General features: G+C 39.3%; 1 protein-coding gene and 1 long non-coding RNA gene across 2 annotated transcripts; both read left to right on the forward strand.

Moving 5' to 3' along the window:
- The first annotated feature begins 144 nt into the window (after positions 1-144).
- LOC106090851 (uncharacterized) lies at positions 145-14794 on the forward strand. Its single transcript, XM_013257186.2, has 5 exons — positions 145-620; positions 7243-7424; positions 7520-7643; positions 7815-8145; positions 13288-14794. Exons 1-5 carry the CDS (start codon positions 565-567, stop codon positions 13564-13566), a joined length of 972 nt encoding a protein of 323 aa, XP_013112640.1. The 5' UTR covers positions 145-564; the 3' UTR covers positions 13567-14794.
- Positions 14795-20858: 6064 nt separating this feature from the next.
- LOC131995692 (uncharacterized) lies at positions 20859-22876 on the forward strand. The gene is made up of 3 exons (XR_009397552.1): positions 20859-21191; positions 21265-21625; positions 21702-22876. It is a non-coding gene; the product is annotated as an uncharacterized LOC131995692 (long non-coding RNA).
- Positions 22877-24052: the final 1176 nt, after the last annotated feature.

Here is a 24052-nt window from a genome sequence, read left to right on the forward strand (position 1 = left end):
TTGTCTGTGACTTTAATCAGCTCTTAATCTCATAATCGACAATGCATTCATGAAAATATCGATTAGCGGTCGATTAAAACTGTCGTTGTAACAGTTGCTTGTTTTGGTACTGTAAACATTGTCTAGTTCTGTCACTTTTATATATATTTATTAATTGAAATAAAATTCATGCGCACTTCGCATAAAAATACACTAGAAAAAATCTAGCAACATCTTACTCTTCATAGAGAACGTGACATCTATTATTGACAGATTAGATTGGACAGACGAAGTGGACAGACGTAATCTACGGGATAAAATAGTGGCGGAGCAAAAGAAATTACGGAATAGTCAGTGTTTGAGAATAAAAATAAAACAAAATTGGAGAGTGTCGTCCGATAGAGCAAAACAATAATTTTCGAGCATATTCTGCAAAAGAAAACGAAAGATAATCAGAAAAACAAACAAATTTGCCAAGAAAAACTGCGAAATAAACTTTGGTTTAATTTTGTTTTATTTATAAAATTTGTGTTAATAAACTTTTATCGTTTGACCACTGAGACGAGCTCTCTTTAAATAATTATTATGGATATACTGAAGAAAATGTTCCAGCAAAACGAGGAAGATGGAAAGGAAAGGGAGTAAGTATTATAAAATAACAAATATATGTTGTGTGTCTTCTAATAATACGTCTTTTTTGTAATTTTGTTTTTGCATGCATATATTGCATAAAGGAAAATTAATGTTTCGCTAGAACCCCCCATACACAATATATATGAGGGTGGCCAGCTGATTGGGAAATACACTTTGTCCATACCAATAAGATCGATGATAGCACCTGACTGGAAGTCACATATATTCCTTTTTTTTTGTTCATTTTTAAAATATTCTTCCTTCTTCCGGTGCTTCTTGGGCTACCGAAGGGTTTTGTGTGTGTATTTTGTGGACCATTTAAGTGTAGACAATTTCATTGTTATTGTTGCAATGATTCCATGTTAAGGATTTGAACTAAGAGTATATGCATGACTGGTTGATTGATGGAGGCTGCGCACTGATTATATGCTTGAAGGAAGCATCAATTTAAAATGTATATTGCAGAAATTTATAGATTTTAAGAGGTGCTACTGTTAGATTGACATGTACGAATATTTTGGTGTATTCACAGGTTTCGCTGCATACATACTTATGGACGAATGTTAAGAGCGACTTAATATTTGTTTTTATTTGCACCACCAAAGGTTGGGAGTATATTCCTTTTAAAATTCTATTCACAAAATAGAATAGAATGTTATATTCTTGATCGTCGTAAAAGTCCTAGACTATCCAGCCGTGTCCGTCCGTGTGTCTGTTAAAATACACAACATTCTTTAGCATGTTAAGTTCGAAAAAGCACTACATCGTACCCGATCTCCCGATATAATGACTTGGGCTCACAAAGAAAGTATTTAATAACCGTACAAGGAGTTATATTAGAACCCTCGAAATCCATGGCAATGTCGTCTACTCAGACCCGGTCCGGCACGGGCACCACGCGGTCTAGTACTTTAAGCTCTGATCGGCGTGGTTTTCATTTTTATAACGAGAAGCTTGGCTGCGAGCTTCCGGTCGCGTCCACAGTTTGCAGATAGTGAAATGCTCCATACGGAGTAGCTGCAATTACAGTCGTGGACAATCGGCGGTATGGAGCGAAGAGTTGGTAGAGCTTACATGTTGGTAGAGACATACCCACAGATTCCAGCATCCCTGGAATGTGTAGGATAGTTCCTAGTCCCTGGGATATCGCTGCTGCCCGGCACCCGGCACCCAGATCATTTTGAATTTTGAACCGTTCAGCCATCTCGTTGGGAGATCTGCGATAGTCGAGGGCGATTTTTGTGTTCAGAAACACGTTCTCAAGGGATTTAATGGCTGCCGGGCTGTCTGAGAAGATATTTATGTTAATCGGTAATGACATTTTATCTTAGCCACATGCTTAATTGCAAGAATCTCTGCTTGATACACAATGCAGTGGTCGGGTAACCTTTTCGTTATGACCAGTTCTAGATCTTTAGAGCCCACCTGGTCGTTTAATTTGGAACCATCCGTATAGAATGTAATTTCTGTTACCAGGCATATCGTAGTTCCAATCGATTCTATCAAGAATAGTGGGTGGTACAGTAATTTTTACCAAAAAAGTAAGGGGCATAACCACCGCTTATCCAATCCAATCCCATCCCCGATGATACAATCCCATGGCAGCCGGTTGTACGCACCGGATTGACCCGATGGAATCTTCATCGGCAAGGACTGCCGCCTCAGTGTACGTGTTCGTCTTTTTGCGTCATGGGAGAGGCACATCCTGGAGTGCCTTCTCCGTATGCTTCTGGTCCGAGCCGGGATTGAAAAGAACCCCGGACCCCGGTTCTGTTCCGTTTGCCAGAACCGCCTTCATCATCGGTCAGTGTCGGTGAGGTGTAACCGGTGCCTGGAGTGGGTACATTTCCGTTCTTGCTCTGGCCTAACTTCGCTACGGGAGTATAGTCATACTGGCTATGTCGCTAGGTGCTGTGCGAACATAGCCAGCAGTGGGTCACAAGCGTCGCCGTCGTCGCCTTCGGCGTCCTCGTCGTCGGACTATGTGACCCCCCCGACCTCTCCCGTACGGCAATTTATGCAACGACAGCACCCTAGCCCTACTATTGCCAGGCCAGTGTCGGGAAATGTATCGTTCTTGCAGTTAAACTGCAATGGACTGCGAGGCAAGATTGATGAGATTGTAGATTTTATGAGTCGGAAGAGCATATCGGTCGCAGCGATCCAGGAGACAAAGCTGACTAACACCTGCAGCTTGCACAGTTGTCACGGCTACAATGTGCTACGTAAGGATCGCTCAAGGAATGGAGGTGGGGGATTGGCCTTCGTTATACACCATTCCGTGCAGTATAGACCTATCTCGCCTGCGCTTGACGCTAGTGACCCATACATGGAATGTATGGGGGTAGCAGTCAGGTCTGGTACTGCCGAGATAGAGATATACAACGTGTATATACCGCCGGTTGGTAGCTGTGTCCCGATTAATGGCCAGGCCTACAGCCCCGACATAAGTGGGTTGCTATCTGGCCATAGTCGTCTGGTTCTGGGGGATTTTAATGCACATCACTCGTCATGGCATTCTCCCCTAGGTAACGACCAGCGTGGCATAGCTTTGGCAGAGCAGATAGATAGCTCCACGTTTTGCACGGTGAATGAGGATGCCCCCACTAGGATTACGAGGAGGTGCAGCAGCTCGCCAGACATCTCAATCGCATCCCCTGATCTCCTGAGTGACGTATCCTGGCAAGCCGTCATCTCTTTGGGGTCAGACCACCTCCCCATAATCCTCACCATCGACCGACCACCCGACTTCATAACCTCTGAGCGCCGGACGTTCATCAATTACAAGAAGGCCAATTGGACTGGCTTCAGAGAGTATACCAATCGCCGCTTCAACGAACTGCCACCCCCCTCTGATGTGCTTGTGGCCGAGAGGAAATTCCGAGACATCATCAACGCAGCAGCCGCTCGCTTTATACCAGCCGGTCGAATATCGCAAGTGCGACCCAATTTCCCGGTGCAAGCAGTGGTACTCGCAGACGAGCGTGATGGGATTCGTGCTATGGACCCCGCTAACCCCAGAATCAGCGAGCTGAATCTGGAAATAAACAGGGTAGTCAACGAACATAAGCGGAATTTGTGACTGGAACACTTGGAGCAATGTAACTTAGGCACCGGTGCAGGCAAATTGTGGGCCACTGTTAAGTCTCTCTCGAACCCCGGTAGACGGGACGACAGGACCTCAGTCACTTTTGGCGAGTTAACCGTGACTGATCCGAAGAGATGCGCCAGGTTGTTCAACCGTCAATTTATTGTGCATCCCGAGAGAGACAGGGCAAGGAGGAGAGCCATTCGCCGTATTCGTGGTCTCCGAGCCGATGAACAGCCATCACAATTTACCGTGGGCGATGTTACGAATGTCATCCGTGGCGCCAAACCTTCCAAGGCGTTGGGCCCCGACGGAATCTCTACATTGATGCTGAAGAATCTGGATTTACCTGGAGTTGAGTACCTTACCACTGTCCTTAATCTGTCATTGAACACTCTTATAGTTCCCGATGTCTGGAAAATGGGCAGAGTGATCCCGCTACTGAAGCCTGGTAAAGACCCGAGTTTGGGAGAGTCGTACAGACCGATCTCCCTTCTCTCACCAGTGGCTAAGACGCTTGAGGCATTACTCCTCCCGAGCCTCGTAGGAGAATTTCCATTCGCCGAGCATCAACACGGATTTCGGAGACTGCACAGCACAACAACAGCTTTGCATGCCATCACCACACACATTTGCCGTGGCTTCAATCAACCCAGGCTATGTGATAGGACGGTCCTCGTGGCACTGGACCTATCGAAGGCATTCGACACGGTCAGCCATGCCAAATTATTTGAGGACATCGCCAACACGTCCCTCCAGCCAGGCCTGAAACGTTGGGTCGCGAATTATCTGTGTGGCCGCCAGTCATTTGTGGAATTTAGGGATAAGAAGTCAAAACACCATAGAGTGAAACAGGGAGTTCCCCAAGGTGGGGTGATATCTCCGGCTCTGTTTAACCTCTACCTATCCTCCATCCCACCTCCTCCAGACGGCATAGAGATCGTATCATATGCGGACGACTGTACGATCATGGCATCAGGCCCCCCACCCATTGATGACATCTGCGATAGGTTGAACGTCTACCTCAACGAGCTTGCCTCATATTTCGCTGCAAGAAATCTGAAGATATCCGCCACCAAATCTTCAGCCACACTGTTCACTACAAATACGCGTGAGGTGAATTCTGAGCTGACTGTGATGGTAGATGGAGAAATGATTCCGACCATCAAGTGTCCCAAAATACTTGGCGTCACATTTGACAGCTCCTACACTTTCTCCCCACATGCCACAGCAATCTGCAATAAAGTCAAAAGTAGAAACAAGGTCCTCAAGTCACTCGCTGGCAGCACTTGGGGTGCAGACAAAGAAACCTTGTTGACCACGTACAAAGCAATTGGCCGGTCTGTGGTAAGTTATGCAGCGCCAGTGTGGTCACGTCAACTTTGTGACACGCAGTGGAATAATATTCAGATCTGTCAGAATGCCGCCCTCCGAACTGCGACGGGCTGTCTGCTTAGTTCTCATGTGGACCACCTCCATCAGGACACAAAGATCCTACCAGTGCGAAGACATAACTACATGCTGTCTAAGCAATACCTTTTGGGCTGTTATCGCAGAAATCATCCAAATCATCATCTTGTGGATAGATACCCACCGCCCAGAAGCCTTAAGGTTGATCTACACGATCTAGAGCGTGAGGTCCAGCGCTACAAGAGAGAACCTCTAGATCAGGCGGCATATCAAGCGGGTCTGAACAACATTCATGCAGACACGGTAGCAGACGCGTTAATTGGCTACCGGGTGAATGTAGTCCTTGGAGAACGACCGCCACCCATTGCACCCGAAGAAATCGACCTCCCCCGGCAAACCAGAGTGGTTCTGGCTCAATTACGTTCCGGCAGATGCAGCCGCCTCAATTCCCACAGAGCTAGGATTGATGCCGACGTGCAAGATGTATGTCCCGATTGTAACCAGGGACCGCACGATACACGTCACCTGTTTAACTGCCCGGCCAGACCCACTCGACTCAGACCCAGATCCCTGTGGACACACCCCATCTTAGTCGCGGAGTTCCTGGGTCTTGACACTCAACAGAATCAAGCAGACGAAATATAGTACACAATAAAGTGCTACAACAACAACAACCACCGCTGATAAATTTTTATGGTTTCCACTTTGGGATTTGAACCCAGGCTTTCGGCGTCATAGGCGAACATGCTAACAATTCCTACAGAACAAGGTCTGATGTCAACGTGCGGGATGTGTGTCCCAATTATGACCTGCGACGTCACGTCAATTGTTTAACTGCACCTAGAGAAAACAGCGAAAAACGAGACAGCAGTAAGTTTTTGCTGAAACAGCAAATATTTTCTGCTGTTTTAGACGCCAAGAAGTTGAAATTAGATTTGAATTTTGAAAATATTTCAAAAACTTTTATGTTGCCTGTTATCTTTAAGTATTAGAGGTATAAAGTATATATTTTGTTCTAATTTTCTAAAATTTGAAAATATTTTAACGATTTCAAATAATAGCAAACAAAATATTTACTAAAATAGCTATTAAAAAAAATTTTCCCACATAATGTGTATAAACATATGGGAAACTTGGTTAACTCGAAGCCTTTCGGGTCGACGCAGTCCGAGTTAAGGGAGTGAGCGACAAATCCGCATGCAACATTGTGGAACAGCGAAACGGTCGGTAGAACGGCGACAATCCTATGGGGGGATCCAGATCATGAGTAGACGAGGCTATTACTGAAAGGAAGTAAGAAGGAGGTCAGTATAGCTATTGGTATCATATCGGGACACATAGGACTACGAGCCCACTTATGTAAAATCGGTGCGGCAAGTGATAGCATGTGTAGAGCATGCAGGGAAGATGATGAAGACGTTGGAGCGTTTCCTTTGTCATTGCCCGGGTTTCGCATCTAACAGATACCGGGACTTAGGTGGATACACAATACCAGACATGAACCAACTTAGTGGAGTGGTAATGAAAACAATTAAGGATTTTGTAAGTAGCACGGAATTCCTAACTATAAATTTTCTTTTTAGAGGTTACCTTATAGTTTAAAGAGCGCACACAAGTCGATTACTGGCTTTGGTGTATGTCCATAGTGACATGGGGCGGATTAATATCTGCTCCCTCTTTTCAACCTAGAATCAGGCCATAGTAAGAAGTATTTAGATATATATTGCCTACAAATGTAACAATGCCTCTATACTCTAATGCATGAAACACATGAAACAGTGTTAGAATTATTAATAATTAAGAAATGCAATTTATACGGGGACTTAATTAATAGGTTTGCTAAATAAAGTATAAAACCAACAAAGTGAAAGACAAATATTTTTCCGTTGTATTTATTTTCAATTCACACTCGACATTAAATCCTACGTGCAATGATACTTGATTTTTTTTTTATAAAGTAAAAATATGCACACTGATTTAAAGAATTTTCTCAATATTTTTTTATTGCTCTTTCTCATTATAAAAATTAATTATTGATTTTTTCAATATTATTTCAATATGCCAAGAACAATTTGTAAATATGCTCTTGAGATTTCTACTTACATACGTTTTTCATCGTCATTTAAATACAGTTCTCTGGCCAAAGATGAATTCCGTAAGCCTCAATGGTTCGAAGAAGCTGAAACCGATGATGAGCTATTTGACGATGATCGTAAATTTGCTTTTCAAATATTCACCAATCCCATGGAACTGCAAAAGCATTTTGAACGTCAAATGCAGCAGATATTAGAGGCCGTAAGCGAAATGGAAGGAGGTAAATTACTTACACGTCTATCAGAGCCAACCGCATACATTTACGTTAATGAGAAGCTTTAAATTATTTTTATACTTTGTGTGCTATGTTTCCAGATAAGGGTGTCGTTGTTGAGAAGAATATAAAGGAAAATTACTTGAAACCCGGATTTGAGAGTGAAATTTTGAAGGAATTTGAAAATCAAAAAAATTGTTATTTTGATACGGATTTGGATGGAGAGTAAGCATCAATAGATATTTATTTTGTATAGTTGTATGAAACGCCAGAATTGAGGAAGGTAGCAGCATGCATCAATCACACATTCGTTTTTGTACCTTTTAACACAAACTGTGTCGCGCCTTATCAAATCTCAAGTCCTTGGGTTTAACGAAACTATTTTTTCTTCTGCAGGATCTATCCAGACCAGTTACATTCTCTACTTCAAAGATTTGCTAATGGCGAGGGGGAAGTCATAAAACATCTAAAGGATCCTGAAACTCCGGGGCATATTTTGCCACGCAATGATAATAAATCATTTCGCAATTGGATGCACAAGCCGAAGTTAAGTGATGAGGAAATAATCATGGGGAAAATTCATGGAACCTTAGATGAAGGTAACCAACATAAACCTGCTCCTCCGCCCTCTAATATGATGCCACGTCGCCCGGATATTATGACCCCCATGACGCCGATGATGCCGAGGGGATCGTTTGGTGGTGGCGCCTTTGAAGGTGCCTATCATGTAAGTAATACCAAATGTAAGGGCCACAAACCTTGTTTGAACATTCCTATAAATAATAGATGTGTTATGATTTAGCCTTATTCGTTCGTAAGGACAATGTAATAGGTCTTTTAACTTACATACTGTTTTGACAATACACTATCGGACTTCTTGATATAGCCCTACGGAAACCGATATCCCTATATGCCATATAGAGCTTATAAAACACGTAATTTTCATCCCATTATGGCGAAATTTGGTACAATGATTTATTTTCGGTACCCGGACAAGTATTGGTTAGATCGGACAATATTTGGATAGAGTTGAACTCATAAATGTTGCTAAAATTGTAGGATTAAATTGTTTCAGACCTCTCATCTTTCTTAAAGAATATGGTTCAAATGTGCTAATAGTTCGATATAGATATGTTGACTAATGATAAGGGACCTACTTTTTATTACCGAGTCCAAACGGAGTGCCACATTGAGACACTTCTTGGGGAAAATTTTTCACTTAGCTTCAATCCATTGTATAGAACCTCACAAATGTCGTCACGGTAGGGGAAAACTACGGCTGAAAATTTTGTTTCTAATGTTCTCGCTAGGATTCGAGCCCAGACGTACAGCGTCATAGGCGAACATGCTAACCTGTGCGCCATGAATAATAGGCTCGTCTTTTCACGATCCGAATAGCCCCCTAAGTTTTTCGTCGTCCTACCGACCATGTCACTGTTCCAAAGTGCTAAAGTGACTTGGACACCATCGACCGGATTCGGATTAACCGGTTTATCGTCACCTTTTTTATTCCCCTTACTCTACAATGTCTTGCTAGCCATATAATGCGTATCCAAGACTGTTCGTGACCTTAGATTTAGATTTAGATTTATTTGTTCGTTTTCACATACAACAAGATAACAATGATCTTATAATTACTGTATGTGAGATATCAATGACATTTAACACAGTTCAACAGAGATTAGTAGTATATAAAGTAACATTTGTAATATATAATTAATTAACAAATAATTTTGACAATATAAACATTATTTAATTAAGACATTATCAATATTAAGATTATTTAAAGATTTTTCTGTAAAGCTTTTTTAAATGAATTTGCGTTGCAAATAGATTGTATTGACAAGGGTAGTGAGTTCCATAGGCGGATCGCATTTGTTAGATATTGCCATTGTGATATCAAAAGACGATATCGAGGCATCACCAATAGTATCCTTCTGTTTGTTCTCCCAAATTGCAGCTTTTGGTACAGGTATTCTGGACATTTTTCATAAATGATTTTATGCAATAGTAACAGATTTTTTATATCTAGAAAAACGCCAAATTTCATATTGCATAAGCTTTTTTCATAGGGTGAACAGCTCTCGTATCGATTTAGGCCATGAACATATCTTATTATTGCATTGTGAGCTGTCTCCAGTCGTCTAGTGCTCCTAGAGTCACATTTACTAAACAGTTCACTTCCATAGCAGAGCACAGGCAGTAAGTACGTTTTAGCCAAAAGGAGGCGAATGTGTTTTGGCGTAAACGATTGTATTTGGTACAGTGTTCTTAGCATACCAAATATTTTTCCAGTAGTCGCAACTATGTGATCGGTCCATGTCAGTGAGTTATTGAAAGTTATACCAAGATTTTTAGCCTTTTCGACTAGCTGTATGTGTTGCTCACCAATTAATATATGTTCTTCAGTAATAATATTATGGTTGCGATTTGAAATTAAGATGCAGTTTGATTTTTTAGGGTTTATGTTAAGATAGTTGGCATGAGCCCAGTTGGAAATAATGCCCAAATCTTCATTTATTTTTAAAAAACCTTGACGTATTTCAGGTTTAGCAAAACTCAGATAGAGCTGGACATCATCAGCGTATATATGTATAGAGGAGTATCTGAGCCGTGGTGGTAGGTCATTTATGTACATCGAGAAAAGCAGTGGTCCCAAAATCGAACCCTGCGGTACACCCTTATTCAATTGAAGAGATTTGGACATTATATCCTTGACTACAACCGACTGAGTTCTTTGGCAGAGATAGTTTTTAACTAACAATACAGCAGATGCAGAAAAATTAAAATAGTGCTTCAGTTTCAAGCACAACAGCTCATGGTTAACACAGTCAAAAGCTTTTGAGTGATCCAACAGTACTAGGCAAGTAGCCAGTCCATCATCAATATTTGACCTAATATCTTCGGTAACATCGATTAAAGCAGTAACACAGCTGTGTCTTGGCCTAAAGCCAGACTGTTTGCTGGATAAGAGGCGATGCTCGTTTAAGTATGCGCTTATTTGCTTGTGAATTATCTTTTCAAAAGCTTTTGAGAAGAAAGGCAGAATTGATATGGGACGATATTCATTTCCATTTTTCGATTTTGGCACAGGTATAACTTTTGAATGTTTCCATGTGGTCGGATATATGCCAGTTGTTAGAATTGTGTTGAAGAAGTATGTGATATACGACAGTGTGTATGGTAAGGTGGATTTTATGAATTTTGGGTGTAGGTTATCCAAACCAACTGCATTTGATTTTATACTCATGCAACCCTCATAAACATCAATAGGCCGAATACATGCAAATTCAAAAGTTGTAAAGTCAGGAAATGCTGGTGTGTTTGATATGACATTTATTGGGTTTGTTTCTATATTATTATCTTCAAGATATGTTGTGCTGTTTAGGAAAGATGCGTTCAGTTCATCAGGATTTGCTTACCGTCCTGGTTGTTATTGCCCCTATGGCAATTTTACTGTCCGTTCACACTCGACGTCCTCGCATTAGCTCCACAACACTTCAAGCATTCTGTGATCGCCCGAAACTCCGCCTCCAGAACTATATTATGGTCAGACAGTCGGAAACACATCTCAGTCTCTGGGTTCTCAATGTAGGCCCCCAGGATGCCTCTGTCCTACATCCGTGTAGAATGAGCTTCCGGATGCCAATATCAGAGTTCCGCCAATACAATACTGTGCCTCTGGCAGCAGTTCCTTGCACTTTACCTCAAATGTTGTCTCAGGTATCCGATTCGAAACCTCTCCCATTCTTTCCAGGTTCCCTCGATTATACTGCGAAAGTATGACCTTCTCCTATTCTCTATTCATTCTCCCATTGTCTTAAGTCTCATATTCGCAGTCGCTGTCTCACACTTACTGACTGTCCCTTGTGTCACTGAAAATGAGCGGTTTTCGTTTGCTCCTATGTCAAAGCAAGCTGATTTCATAAAGGAAAAATAGATGTTTGAGTGATTCGAGTCACTCACAGTGACACAAAGTTAGTGGGACAGGCAGTTAATCTGTATGTCTTTCGTCGCCAGGAAATGCTGTTGAAGCGTTCAATATGCAAGTTTTGGCGACGTCTCAATCGGAGTGGAAAAGTGCCTCGACAATTGGTTTGAGCTCAATGACAAGTGAATAAATCCTGCTGGAGGATACTTTAAACAATAAAAACAATTTTAATGAAAATAATTTCCATTTTTATTATTAGTCCAGAAATTTACATAGCATCCCCCGTATTAGAAAACTATATATACATGCAAAATAGAAGTTCTTAAGCCATTATATCTTTAGAGAACTTAATTATATAGTATAACACAACCGCGTTTGCCAAATAATAGATGGCACATTTTTGATTTTACATAAAAATTCGGATTCTCTCTAAGCAATGAAGATGGGCGTTTTGTTCTCAGCGGCATGCACAAGTGTAGATTCATTGTTCCTCTTCTATCTCTGCTAGGATTTTCCCTTTAAGGCTCCTTGAGGAATTTTATATTATTATTAAGGTAAGTGACGTCCTTTCTGCTCAAAACCAAGGAACGTATTGCGAACTGCTCAAATACAAACAGCATGCCTAGGTCAAGGGACGGTCGGTGGAGACTGCCCTGCACGAGGTTGTGCATAAAGTAGAAGAATCCTTCGATGCCAAAACGTACACCCTGGCGGTATGTATTGACATCGAGGGGGCTTTTAACAATGTGCGAACCGACACACTGATCCAATCCTTAGACCAGTACCGGTTGGACCCGGTCCTTAGAGACTGGATAGATAAACCATATGCTAAGGAAAAAGTGGATAAATTGTGTGTCCCATGGCATAAATCTAAGGGAGAAAGCGGCACAAGGCACGCCACAGTGGGGAATTTTATCGCCACTCGTATGGGTCACCACCATAAATGACCTATTACGAATGCTGACTGAGGAGGGATTTGAACCCGTCTGCTATGCAGACGATGTTATAATGCTTCTAAGGGGTAAGGATCCGAATGAACTATGCAGAAGGGCCGAAAGGGTCTTGCATATGGCATATGAATGGGATAGACCCAGAGGTCTCAATGTTAAATGTTCACGAGGAAGACGAATGTGTGCCAATTTAACGCACCACGTTTCCTTAATAAGACTATTTCGATATTTGACAAGGTCAAACACTTAGGTTTGATCTTGGACAGGAAACTGAATTAGAAGAGTAACATTCAAGCGCGTACTGAGAACCCTCACAGATGTTGGGCACTATGTAGACGGACCGTAGGCTCGAAATGGGGCCTGAAGGAGGTCAGTATAGCTAATGGCTTCATAACGGGACACATCGGATTACAAGCTCACTACTTTTTTAGCATTTAGAGCGCACAACAAGCCGATTACTAGCTTAGGTTTATGTCCATAGTGGCATGGGGCGGATTAATATCTGCACCCTCTTTTCAACCTAACCTAAGCTATGTGTCTTAAGACATGATTGGTGTGGAACACCTAAGCAAGCAAGCACCAAACATCCATTTTATTGGTGCATTTTGTTGTTTTAATATAAGAAACATGTTTTTCGACGTCTTAAGATTATTTTTTTTTCCAGTCGCTTAAAATAAAAACCTAAAATACAACAGTTTAAATTTTCGCATAATCTTGTTATGGCGGGGAGCCAGTGAAAATGAATTAGGCTAAGAATTTTACATCTTTTGTAACTGTGAAGTATTTAACTTTTTAATGTATATTTAGGAGTATATATCGTTGTAATACGTTTTTTTTTGGCTGAGGAGGCTTATGTATTACTACTAAAAAAAATGAAAAGCTTTAATAGACCACGAATTTACGCATTCATGCTCAAACAAATTTGTGATCATAATAAAAAAAACAACAACATTTTTACCATTTTTCTTTACTTTTTATAATTTTTCAGGGTCCTAAAATGTTCAGTCAAAGTGTTATGACTAAAACCATACGCAAGCCAGATGGAACGTATGAAACTACAAAAATTACCCAAGACTCCCAGGGTAATAAAACAACAACTGTAACACGTACGGTAGATGGTAAAACTGAAACAAAAACAACTCACGATGGCATTGGTGGCACCAAAAACGAGGTTATGCTGCAATCGCCTCAAGAAGCTCAAGTCTATTCGGACCGCAATGTGTATGTATCCAAAGAAGGATATGCCTTACCACGGAATCTCTGGTGACCAGTGGTTGGCCAATTGCAGATAACTGATAATTTGCAAAATACTACTACTATTATTATTATCATCACAACTAATATGCAGCAGCAGCAGCAAAAAGAAACCTTGCGTAAAGCCCCTCTATTTATGGACACTTCATTAGCTCTTATTGTAGTTATTATTGTAGTAATGAAGGCTTTAGCTTCTTCTAAATCAACAGCCACAGCAACTATTTATTTATCAACTACACCCGTCGTCGTCGTCGTCATCGTCTCCAACGATGTTTTAGTTTATAGATTACCACGTATTTGGTGTTTTAGATGAAGAAAATCTTATTGAGAAACACAGTATGAATTCAAAAGCCGTAGAAACTAAACGGACATTTTACTGCTACTACTACTACTACTACAATTTGTTACAAAATAATAATGACTTTTTTCAGTTTAAAGGTGAAACAAAATCAGTCATTGTCGTTTTTGTTAAAAATTGTATTAATATTGTTTGAAGCGTCTCACATATCGATCGAGATACATCGGTGATGATGCATTGTACTTTGTGATGGGATGCCGCGCATGCACCGCCCCATCTTTTGTGCAGCAGCAATCCAACAAGCAACCAACAACACTTGAGATAACGAAGCAACAACGTATGAACGAATGCAATATGAACTGTAGAAGATATTTATATATATTTTTTCGAATTACAAAATACTCTACGTTCTCATATGATTTGTATAATTTCTGTTAACCCCAAGACAGGTTTGAATGGGTATCTGAATGAAATCCCTCATCCAGCATAGTTCGGTTCGGAGAAGTGGAAATGTTAATGTATTCAAAGAAGGCAGCAAAAGGATGGAAAATTATTCCCAGAAGATAGAACTTTGTGGCTTTTTACACATTGACACACACACATACATATATGATTTATGTAGAACAGCAAACCAAAGTTTTGATGTGTATTTTAATGTTATCGTTTCTAAGATTTCAATCATTGTAAGCGACAAAAACAAACAGCCATTCTCATGAATATCAGCTAAAGACATTCACGCGCATACAGTCAATCAATCGTCTGTCGTCTCAATAACGAAACAAAACGCTCATCTAAAATACCAAAAACAAAATCCATTATCATTACTAAAAGTAAATGACATTTTTAAGTATAAATCTCTCTTTCCCTTTATAAAAACATATTGATGTTAAACTATTATTTGAAATATCTCTTAATAAAACGAAGCTCTTTAATCCCTTAAAAACCCGCATATTGAAATCATGTAGTTGAACAAATTTGAGAATACCTATTTATTTTTGAGTTATTGTTCACATTTATTTTATTTATGTTCAACAAATGTTGTGTTACGTATAAATTACAACAAATTGAATTTGTTTTTCTAACTTTTCCGTTTTTTTGTTTTTCTAACTTTTCTTTTTTTTTTTTTGTTTTTCTCTATATAATAATTTATTTAATTGACTATAAGATTTTGAAAAGGAATTTCGATTGTTTTTTAGGACCGTAATATCGTAAAAAATATATATTATAGAAGATTTATAGAAAAAGTGTGGCAATGTAAAAACACATTTCTTCCATAAGCCTTCTATAATCAATATAAAATAAAGTTTTACTTTTTAAGTTCAAAAATGTATAGTTTTTTTTTCAATTGTGATTAATGATTTTCAAAAAATTCCAAATTATAAGTATACTTAAAGACATGAAATTTATTTTTAGTTTAAGACTATAGTAGACTTTTAGTTTGTTTTTTTTCTTAAGTTGTAGTTTTACTGTAGTCACATAGCAATAAAAATATTTTTTGAAAAATGCAAAGCAAAGAGTGCAGTCTTCGATTTTTGATTTGTTTTTATTTTGACTAGCAGGTAATCCAACCTGGTTTACCTCAAAAAATGCATAAGAGAAAAGTAAAAGCGCGTTAAGTTCGGCCAGGCCGAATATTATAGAGTACTAGCTGACCCGGGGCCGCTCCGCTGCGCCTTCTTTGACTTTATATGGAACAAAAGTTTCCTTGGAATATTTATTTTCGACAATTAAAGAGCTTTTATTGAAATACAACGCTACGAAAATAGTATATCGCTTGACTAACAGTTTAACAACATAAGTGCCTTTATCTGAATTCCATATGATCTATATTGGCCTACGAATTTAAGTTTTGATGTAAGGTGTACACCATTCTTAAAATACTTTATTTAAGCCCGATATTCTCATGATATCTGATTTAGGGATGTTTTTGGGTCTGGGTTGGTCCTCCAGACACTTGGCCCTGAAAAAATATCAGCATCGTGATCTTCTTTCAAATACCATTTAGTGTACACGATGAGGCGTCCCCCAAACATATGGCTCCAAAATTCGTTTTCTAATCTCAAATACCTTTCATTTGAGCCACATATTGGCATGGTCGAAGAATTTTTACCCTATGGGGGGTGTTTTGGGGAAGGGGTGATGCCCCAAATTCATGGTCCTACATTTGGATATCAAATTCGTATTCCACTCCGAAATACCTTTATTTGAGCCCCATATTGCGGTGATCAGTAAAAAATTGCTGTTTGTGGGGTATTTTGGGAAAGGGGTAGACCCCCAGAAAATTGGTCCCGAAAGTGGGTATCAATTCTTGCTCTACCCCCCAATACCTTTCATTTAAGCTCCACATTGACATGTTCGATAAATATGCCCGATTTAGGGGTGCTTTGGGGATTGGGGTGGTCTCTCAAACACTATGCCCGAAAAATATATCAGCAACGTGCTCAATTCTCATATATCCGGTCCGGCTTGGGGTATTGGTCGTAAAAACTATAAATATTTAGTTCCACTCTTTAAAACCCAAATTGTCTTGGTGAGCAAATACGTCCTATTTGGGGGTTGTTATGGTGGTGGGATGTCCCTAGAAAGGTGGCCCTTAATGTTGATATCAGATACGTGGTCTACTCCCAAATACCTTTAATTTGAGCCCCATATTTCCATATTCGGCAAACATGAGTTGGCCTTGAAAATATATATCGAATTCGTGTTCTACTCTAAAACCCCTCTTATTTGAGCTTCATTTTGCAATAGTTAGCAAATACTTCCTATTTGGGTGTTGTTGTGGGGGTGGGGTGGCCCCATAGACACTTCTAGAATATTGATATCAGATTCGTGCTTTACTCACAAAGACCTTTCATTTGAGCCCCATATTGCTATGGTCGTAAATTTGTCCCCTTTGGGGGTTGTTTTTGGGAAGAAGCGGTCCCCCCAAACACTTGGTCCCATATTTGGATATCGCATTCAAATTCTACTCCCAAATATCTTTTATTTAAGCCCCATAATCCCATGGTCAGTAAATAAGTCCTGTTTGGGGGGTGTTTTGGGGAAGGGGTGGACCCCCAAAAACGGGGTTCTACATTTGAATATTAGATTAGTATTCTACTAGCAAATACCTTTCATTTGAGTCTCATATTGCCATGGTCGGTATATATGTCCGATTTAGGGGTGTTTTGGGGGTTGGGGTGGTCCCCCTAACACTTGGTCCGACAATTGGATATCAGATACGTTTTCTTATCCTAAATACTTTTCATTTGAATCCCATATTGTCGTGATTGGTGTAAATATATGTTTGGTAGGTTTTAGGGTGGGGCAGCCTCCCTAGGTACCCTATCCGAAATTTGGATACCAAATTTTTATTTTTAGGGTACTACATGAGAGCACGCAAAATTTCGCTTAAATCGCACCATCCATCTCCTAGATCTGGAGTTTCTGTAAATTAGGGTAAGGGGGAGGGTCCACCCTCCCTTCAGATATCAAAAAATGTAGTGCCCTATTTTCACCACGGGGTCATTATACACAATCTGTGAAAATTTCAAGAAAATCGGTTCAGCCGTTATTGAGTCTATAACGAACACACAAACAAACAAACAAACCTACAAATACAAATTGATTTTTATATATAAGTTATAAGTTTCAGATTCTTTGAATGGCTTTTTCATATATGCCATATTGCTATGGTCGTAAATTTGTCCCCTTTGGGGGTTGTTTTTGGGAAGAAGCGGTCCCCCCAAACACTTGGTCCCATATTTGGATATCGCATTCAAATTCTACTCCCAAATATCTTTTATTTAAGCCCCATAATCCCATGGTCAGTAAATAAGTCCTGTTTGGGGGGTGTTTTGGGGAAGGGGTGGACCCCCAAAAACGTGGTCCTACATTTGAATATTAGATTAGTATTCTACTAGCAAATACCTTTCATTTGAGTCTCATATTGCCATGGTCGGTATATATGTCCGATTTAGGGGTGTTTTGGGGGTTGGGGTGGTCCCCCTAACACTTGGTCCGACAATTGGATATCAGATACGTTTTCTTATCCTAAATACTTTTCATTTGAATCCCATATTGTCGTGATTGGTGTAAATATATGTTTGGTAGGTTTTAGGGTGGGGCAGCCTCCCTAGGTACCCTATCCGAAATTTGGATACCAAATTTTTATTTTTAGGGTACTACATGAAAGCACGCAAAATTTCGCTTAAATCGCACCATCCATCTCCTAGATCTGGAGTTTCTGTAAATTAGGGTAAGGGGGAGGGTCCACCCTCCCTTCAGATATCAAAAAATGTAGTGCCCTATTTTCACCACGGGGTCTTTATACACAATCTGTGAAAATTTCAAGAAAATCGGTTCAGCCGTTATTGAGTCTATAACGAACACACAAACAAACAAACAAACCTACAAATACAAATTGATTTTTATATATAAGATATAAGTTTCAGATTCTTTGAATGGCTTTTTCATATATGCAGGAGCTCTAACAAGTTATGGACCGTACATGTCATGGCTTTAAGTAGTCATAAGAAAATACCACGTTCCAAATTTCAGCCAAATCGTGTAGTAATTTCGCCCTCTAGAGGATCAAGAAGTGGAATCGGGCGATCGGTTTATATGGGTACTATTTCAAGTTTTAAACCGATTTAGATCGAAACAAAACTCTACGTGTAGAATTTCAGCCAAATTTGATAACAAGTACTCTAGAGACGCGACATTGAAAACAAACAAAAAGTCAAATTGAGCTCTATCGATTGGACCATATTTGGAACGCTTCTTGAAAGTCATAAAAAAACAAATCGGGTGTGGTAATTGCGTCTTCTAGAGGCTCAATAAATCGAGGGGTCCATTATGGATGGCAACTCAACTGTAGATGCATTGCCAGATGATAAAATCATGAAATAAAAATTTATATAAAGTTGAAAATTTTTGTCAGTTTTATTTAATATCATTGTTTTGAACTTTCAGCTATTAGGTTCATTGTAAAAAAGTATGCAATTCAATACAGAAACAGAATTTTCTATAGCTTATTTGCCCGTTGGCAACTCAACTGAATTTGAATTTGAAGTTGCAATCCATAATCGACCCACTAATCTTTAGATCAGTGTATATAACAACTATATCAGAGTATGAACCGATTTGGATCACACTTGACACAGTTGTTGGAAGTGAAAACAAAACTTCTCGTGCAACATTTCAGCCAAATCGGATACGATTTGCGCATACTATAGGCTCAAGAATTTAAGTTGGAAGATTGGTTTATATGGGGCCATACCATATATGGGACGAGTTGGCCCGTTTACAATGCAACCGACCTATAAAATTGCAAATTTTGCCCATGAACATTCCATTAAGTAACATGAGCAAACTTCTCACATATCAATGGGTGCAGTCCGATTGAAGTTTAAGCTCATTGATAAGGGGCCTCCTTTTTAAAACCGAGTCCGAACAGCGTGCCGCAGTGCGACACCTATTTGGAGAGAAGTTTTTACATGGCATAGCACCTCACAAATGTTGCCAGCATTAGGAGGGAAAACCACCGCTGAACAATTTTTCTGATGGTCTCGCCATGTTTCGAACCCAGGCGTTCAGCGTCATAGGCGGACATGTTAACCACTGCGCTGCGGTGGCCTCTCCAACCGACCTACACTTATAGGAAATGCTAATTTGCTCATGAACATTCCATTAAGGAACAGGGGCAAAATTTTCACATCAACGAATGCTGTCCGATTCAAGTTTTAAGGTCAATAATAAGGAGTCTGCTTTTCATAGCCGAGTCCGAAGGGCGTGTCGCTTTGTTAGAGGCAGTGTTGCAGATATTTGCATGTCCGGGTTCGAAACCTGGTGAGGTCATCAGCAAATTTGCATCGATGTTTATCCTCTCACTAATACTGGCGAAACATTTTGAGGTATTCAGCAGCGATATAAAGATTTATAGCTGACATGTAGACTGACAATGCAGGTTACTTATCCTTCGGTAAGAGTAGCTTATGTACCCATTCCTTTGGTTAAGAGTAGTTTACGCATCCTTTCCCTTGGGCAAGGGTAGTTCAGATCCTTTTTCCCTTGGGTAAGGTTAATAAAAGTATCTTTTCCGGTGGGTAAGGGTAGTTTAAATACCTTTTCCCGTTAGTAAGGGTTGTTTAAGGCCTAATTCTCGCATCCGCTACCGAGCGAGCTTTTGTTCGAGAATATTTTCGTTCCATAAGTACAAATTGGATCATGGCTTACAATCGTAATTTGGAAAAAAATCGATACGCCAAGCATATTTTGCCATCTCAAAGGTTAACGAAGCAAGTGGTGCTTATTAAAAAAAGTTATGTATTGGGTTGCCCAAAAAGTAATTGCGGATTTTTCATATAATCGGCGTTGACAAATTTTTTCACAGCTTGTGACTCTGTAATTGCATTCTTTCTTCTGTCAGTTATCAACTGCTACTTTTAGCTTGCTTTAGAAAAAAAGTGTAAAAAAATATATTTGATTAAAGTTCATTCTAAGTATTAATAAAAATGCATTTACTTTTTTTTAAAAAATTCGCAATTACTTTTTGGGCAACCCAATATATGTGGATTACGTCCCCTCTAGCACAGCACACGGTACTTGTTTGATGTTTGTTTTTCTGGCAGGCACAAGGAGAACAACAGCCAAATTACAATTGGATAAAGTCAGAACATTTCCATTGAAAAAATTCTGCTCCGTTAAATTTAGTGTTAAAAAAAACCAAAGTATTCCATTGCAATAACTTGAAAACGACTGTTCTGTGATATTAGTAATAAGTTTAGACTTTATATACTTCCCTCAAAGTGCAATTATTTATATTATTATATTTTCTGTGTCGTGGTGTCCAGTTTTTATAGTAATATAAGTAATTCAACGAAGATGTAAAATTAATCGAACTTCAATAAACTCTGTCCTGATGAAGTTGGAAAAAATAACCAACGAAACGTCGAGAGAAAAAATGAAAACGATTTGTTTTATTTAAAAAATCCTCAACCTGACCAAAAAAGCCCATCAACAAAACAAAAAAACGTTGTCTCTTTTGGTTTGGTCATGTTTGTAGATGATTTGATAAAAGTTAATTTTTGTCCAATTTAAGGCACCAACAACGTGAATATATTATAATTATAGTTTTATTTTATAAAAAATGGTATTATGGTTGTCGAAAGCGAAAAATCTTTATGGTATCACGTAAGTCGAATTTGACTACCAAATTTGACAAAAATAATCGATATGTAAAGCAATTGCCCTATAAGGTTGTTGTTGTAGCAGTGTGTTGTACATTGAGGCGGCAACCCTTGCCGATGAAGGATATCAACGGGACAATCCAGTATGTACAACCCCGTATGGTACTTCAGGTGTGTTTGTAGAATGAGAATGGAGCCTACATTTATATTTTTTATTACAATATATTTCTTCTTCTTGTTGTAGCACATTTTCATGTGGAGGTGTCCTCGTTGAGCCCCTGTAGAAAATGCTCGTTCCGGTCCAAAGGACCGAACGCCGCGGCAACATGGTGGCCATTGGTTATTTGAAGGCGCCGATAACCCGCCTTGCAATATCAAGCATCATAGGAACTCAGTATTTGTGTTAGAGCCAATGCCGCCCGGCCTCTTATTGAAACTCTCCGCTCGTTACCGCTGATTGTCCGCGACTGTCGTTACACCTAATTATCGATGTGTCTTTTTCCCTTGGCTACTTTTGTGGAGGATTTTATTACAGAAACCACATTTATGGGGGTTCATTAATTTGGAAGTTTTGAATAATTTGCAACGTACACGTGCTAACTCAGGTATATAGCCATCATAAAATAAGATGCGGACATTCATAAATATCTGTTAGTAAAATATTGAAAATATGTACCATAGGTTAGGTAAGAGTGGCACTCCTTTACAGACTCACTTAGACAATTTTAAGTCCATTGTGAAACCACAGTAGCGACAGACCAAGGCTTCTGGCGGGAATCGAACTCACGACCCCTGCACTGATAATCTAAGCACGCTACCAACTCGGCCACCGGGGCGCTCGTACCATAAATAGATGTTTATTGCGATTTGTGTCATTCCACACGTTCAGACATACCTGAATAACGGCAAGACATTTTCCAATCAAGTTATTGAATACAATACAACATGTCATGTAAGAAGGGCTTTTTAACACTCAGCAGAACAAGGAAATCAAGACCAAGAACCTAGCCCGGTTACAAGCACCATCAAGAAGATGCGATGTGGGAATTGTTGATGGATCGTTAAGTGAACGGAATCGCATGCCAATGAAAACCAACTTCTTTGGACGCTTTAAATTTCTTAGATCCACTACCAAAGACTGGAGAGAGTGGGGCGATTTAATTGCTATAGAGCTTAATATATCTGATCAAGCCATATGAACAAAACTAAGAAAACTTATGAAAGAAAACGAGCGCTGCAGAGGAAACAAACTTTGATCAATTGAAGAAAATTTTGACAAAACCAATGTAAAAGGCTGCACAAAGAAATATGAGAACTATTACAAACTAAAAGTTGAGAGCAAAGGCTGCATTAGTGGTAAACCTAATGGTGCCAATACCAGCAATGGGAGCAACTGTTTCCATACTAACCAACTTTGCGATACTTGATGGTTCTGAAAGTAGCACAGACTCATTCGACAACAGTCCTAGGGGGATAACAATGCAACACCAATACGTTATTTACAAGGAAGCTGTTCGTATGAAGGAGTACTTGGTAAGCACGCTTTGTCTGGGGTAGTGGGGCATGCATTGCCGGCAAACACCTTGAGAGCGTTGAATATCAGGCCGTGGTCATCAAAAGTGAATCCGAAGATGGGAAAGCTCAAACAATCGCAGAAGGGCTCTAGAATGTGTTAGATGAGTTTAACCTGCGGAAATGAGTTGTAATGATTGTTGCCGATACAGCAAGCGTGATTTAGATTTAGATTTAGATTTATTTGTTCGTTTTCACATACAACAAGATAACAATGATCTTATAATTACTGTATGTGAGATATCAATGACATTTAACACAGTTCAACAGAGATAAGTAGTATATAAAGTAACATTTGTAATATATAATTAATTAACAAATAATTTTGATAATATAAAATTATAAATAATATAATATAAAAATTAATTTGGCTCTCTTAGAGTACGGTCGTGTTCAAAATAGCTCCAAATAAATATTAATTAAACTGATTGTTTTATTATATAAATTCCACTTGTTTGTGTTTATTTATTAATAAAAATTACTGTTGTGTAGTGTATACTAGATATTGTTGGAATATTCATCTGGTTTGTGAACAAAACAAAAAACAAAAACGAAAGAAATTTTAACCAAGCAAAGTAAAACAGATAAAAGCTAAATACCATACAACAACAACAAGGTAATAGAAATATTGATCATGTCTGAAATGCCACTCATAACCATTACAACTGAAAACAACAACAACGCATCTCCTCAAGAGATGTTGTTGATGGCGCCAAAAAGAATGAGAGAGGGAGTAAGCATAAGTGAGGGTAACCTCAACAAAACTCCGCGACTCTCCCAATACGATTCCCCTCAGCGCATAATTCATCTGATTGACAAGAGATTTGAGAAACAAACAGAGCTTCTTAAATCTCTGTTAAAAGAGAGTGAATCTCGTCTCTTAAGTGTCATTGATAAGAGTATGGTTGACATAAAAGAAGAGATTGGCAAACTGAATGAAAAATATGTCAAACTGGATGACAGGGTTCAAAAGCTTGAGACACTGGCGGATAAAATTGAACATAAGCAAAGTGAAATTACTGATCTGCGTAATGAGATGTATGCAATGAAGGCTAATCAGCAAAAATTTGAGAATCAACAGGTAGCGTGCGACCTGCGGATAAATGGTATACCGTATGATAACGGTGAAAACCTTTATCAAATTTTTGCAAATATATGTGATACAATAAATATTTCTATTCCTACGATAAAGGCGATGTATCGTATGAATAATATTCGTAACCAAAATAGTGCGGCAGATCCTGTGATTATTGTGAATCTAACTACTCCGTCTGACAAAAATGTTGTCCTGAAAAACATTGCACGTTTTAGAAAATCGAATAATTCGAAACTGATTTTAACTCATGCCGGTTTTGATTCAAATAAACCATTTTATGTAAATGAAAATCTTACGAGTCACAACTACAAGATTTTTCAAAATGCATTGAAATTGAAACGACAGAAACACTTGGAGTCCGTTT

Source organism: Stomoxys calcitrans, chromosome 3, assembly GCF_963082655.1.
Source record: "Stomoxys calcitrans chromosome 3, idStoCalc2.1, whole genome shotgun sequence".
In the NCBI taxonomy this organism is placed as follows: Eukaryota; Metazoa; Arthropoda; class Insecta; order Diptera; family Muscidae; genus Stomoxys; species Stomoxys calcitrans.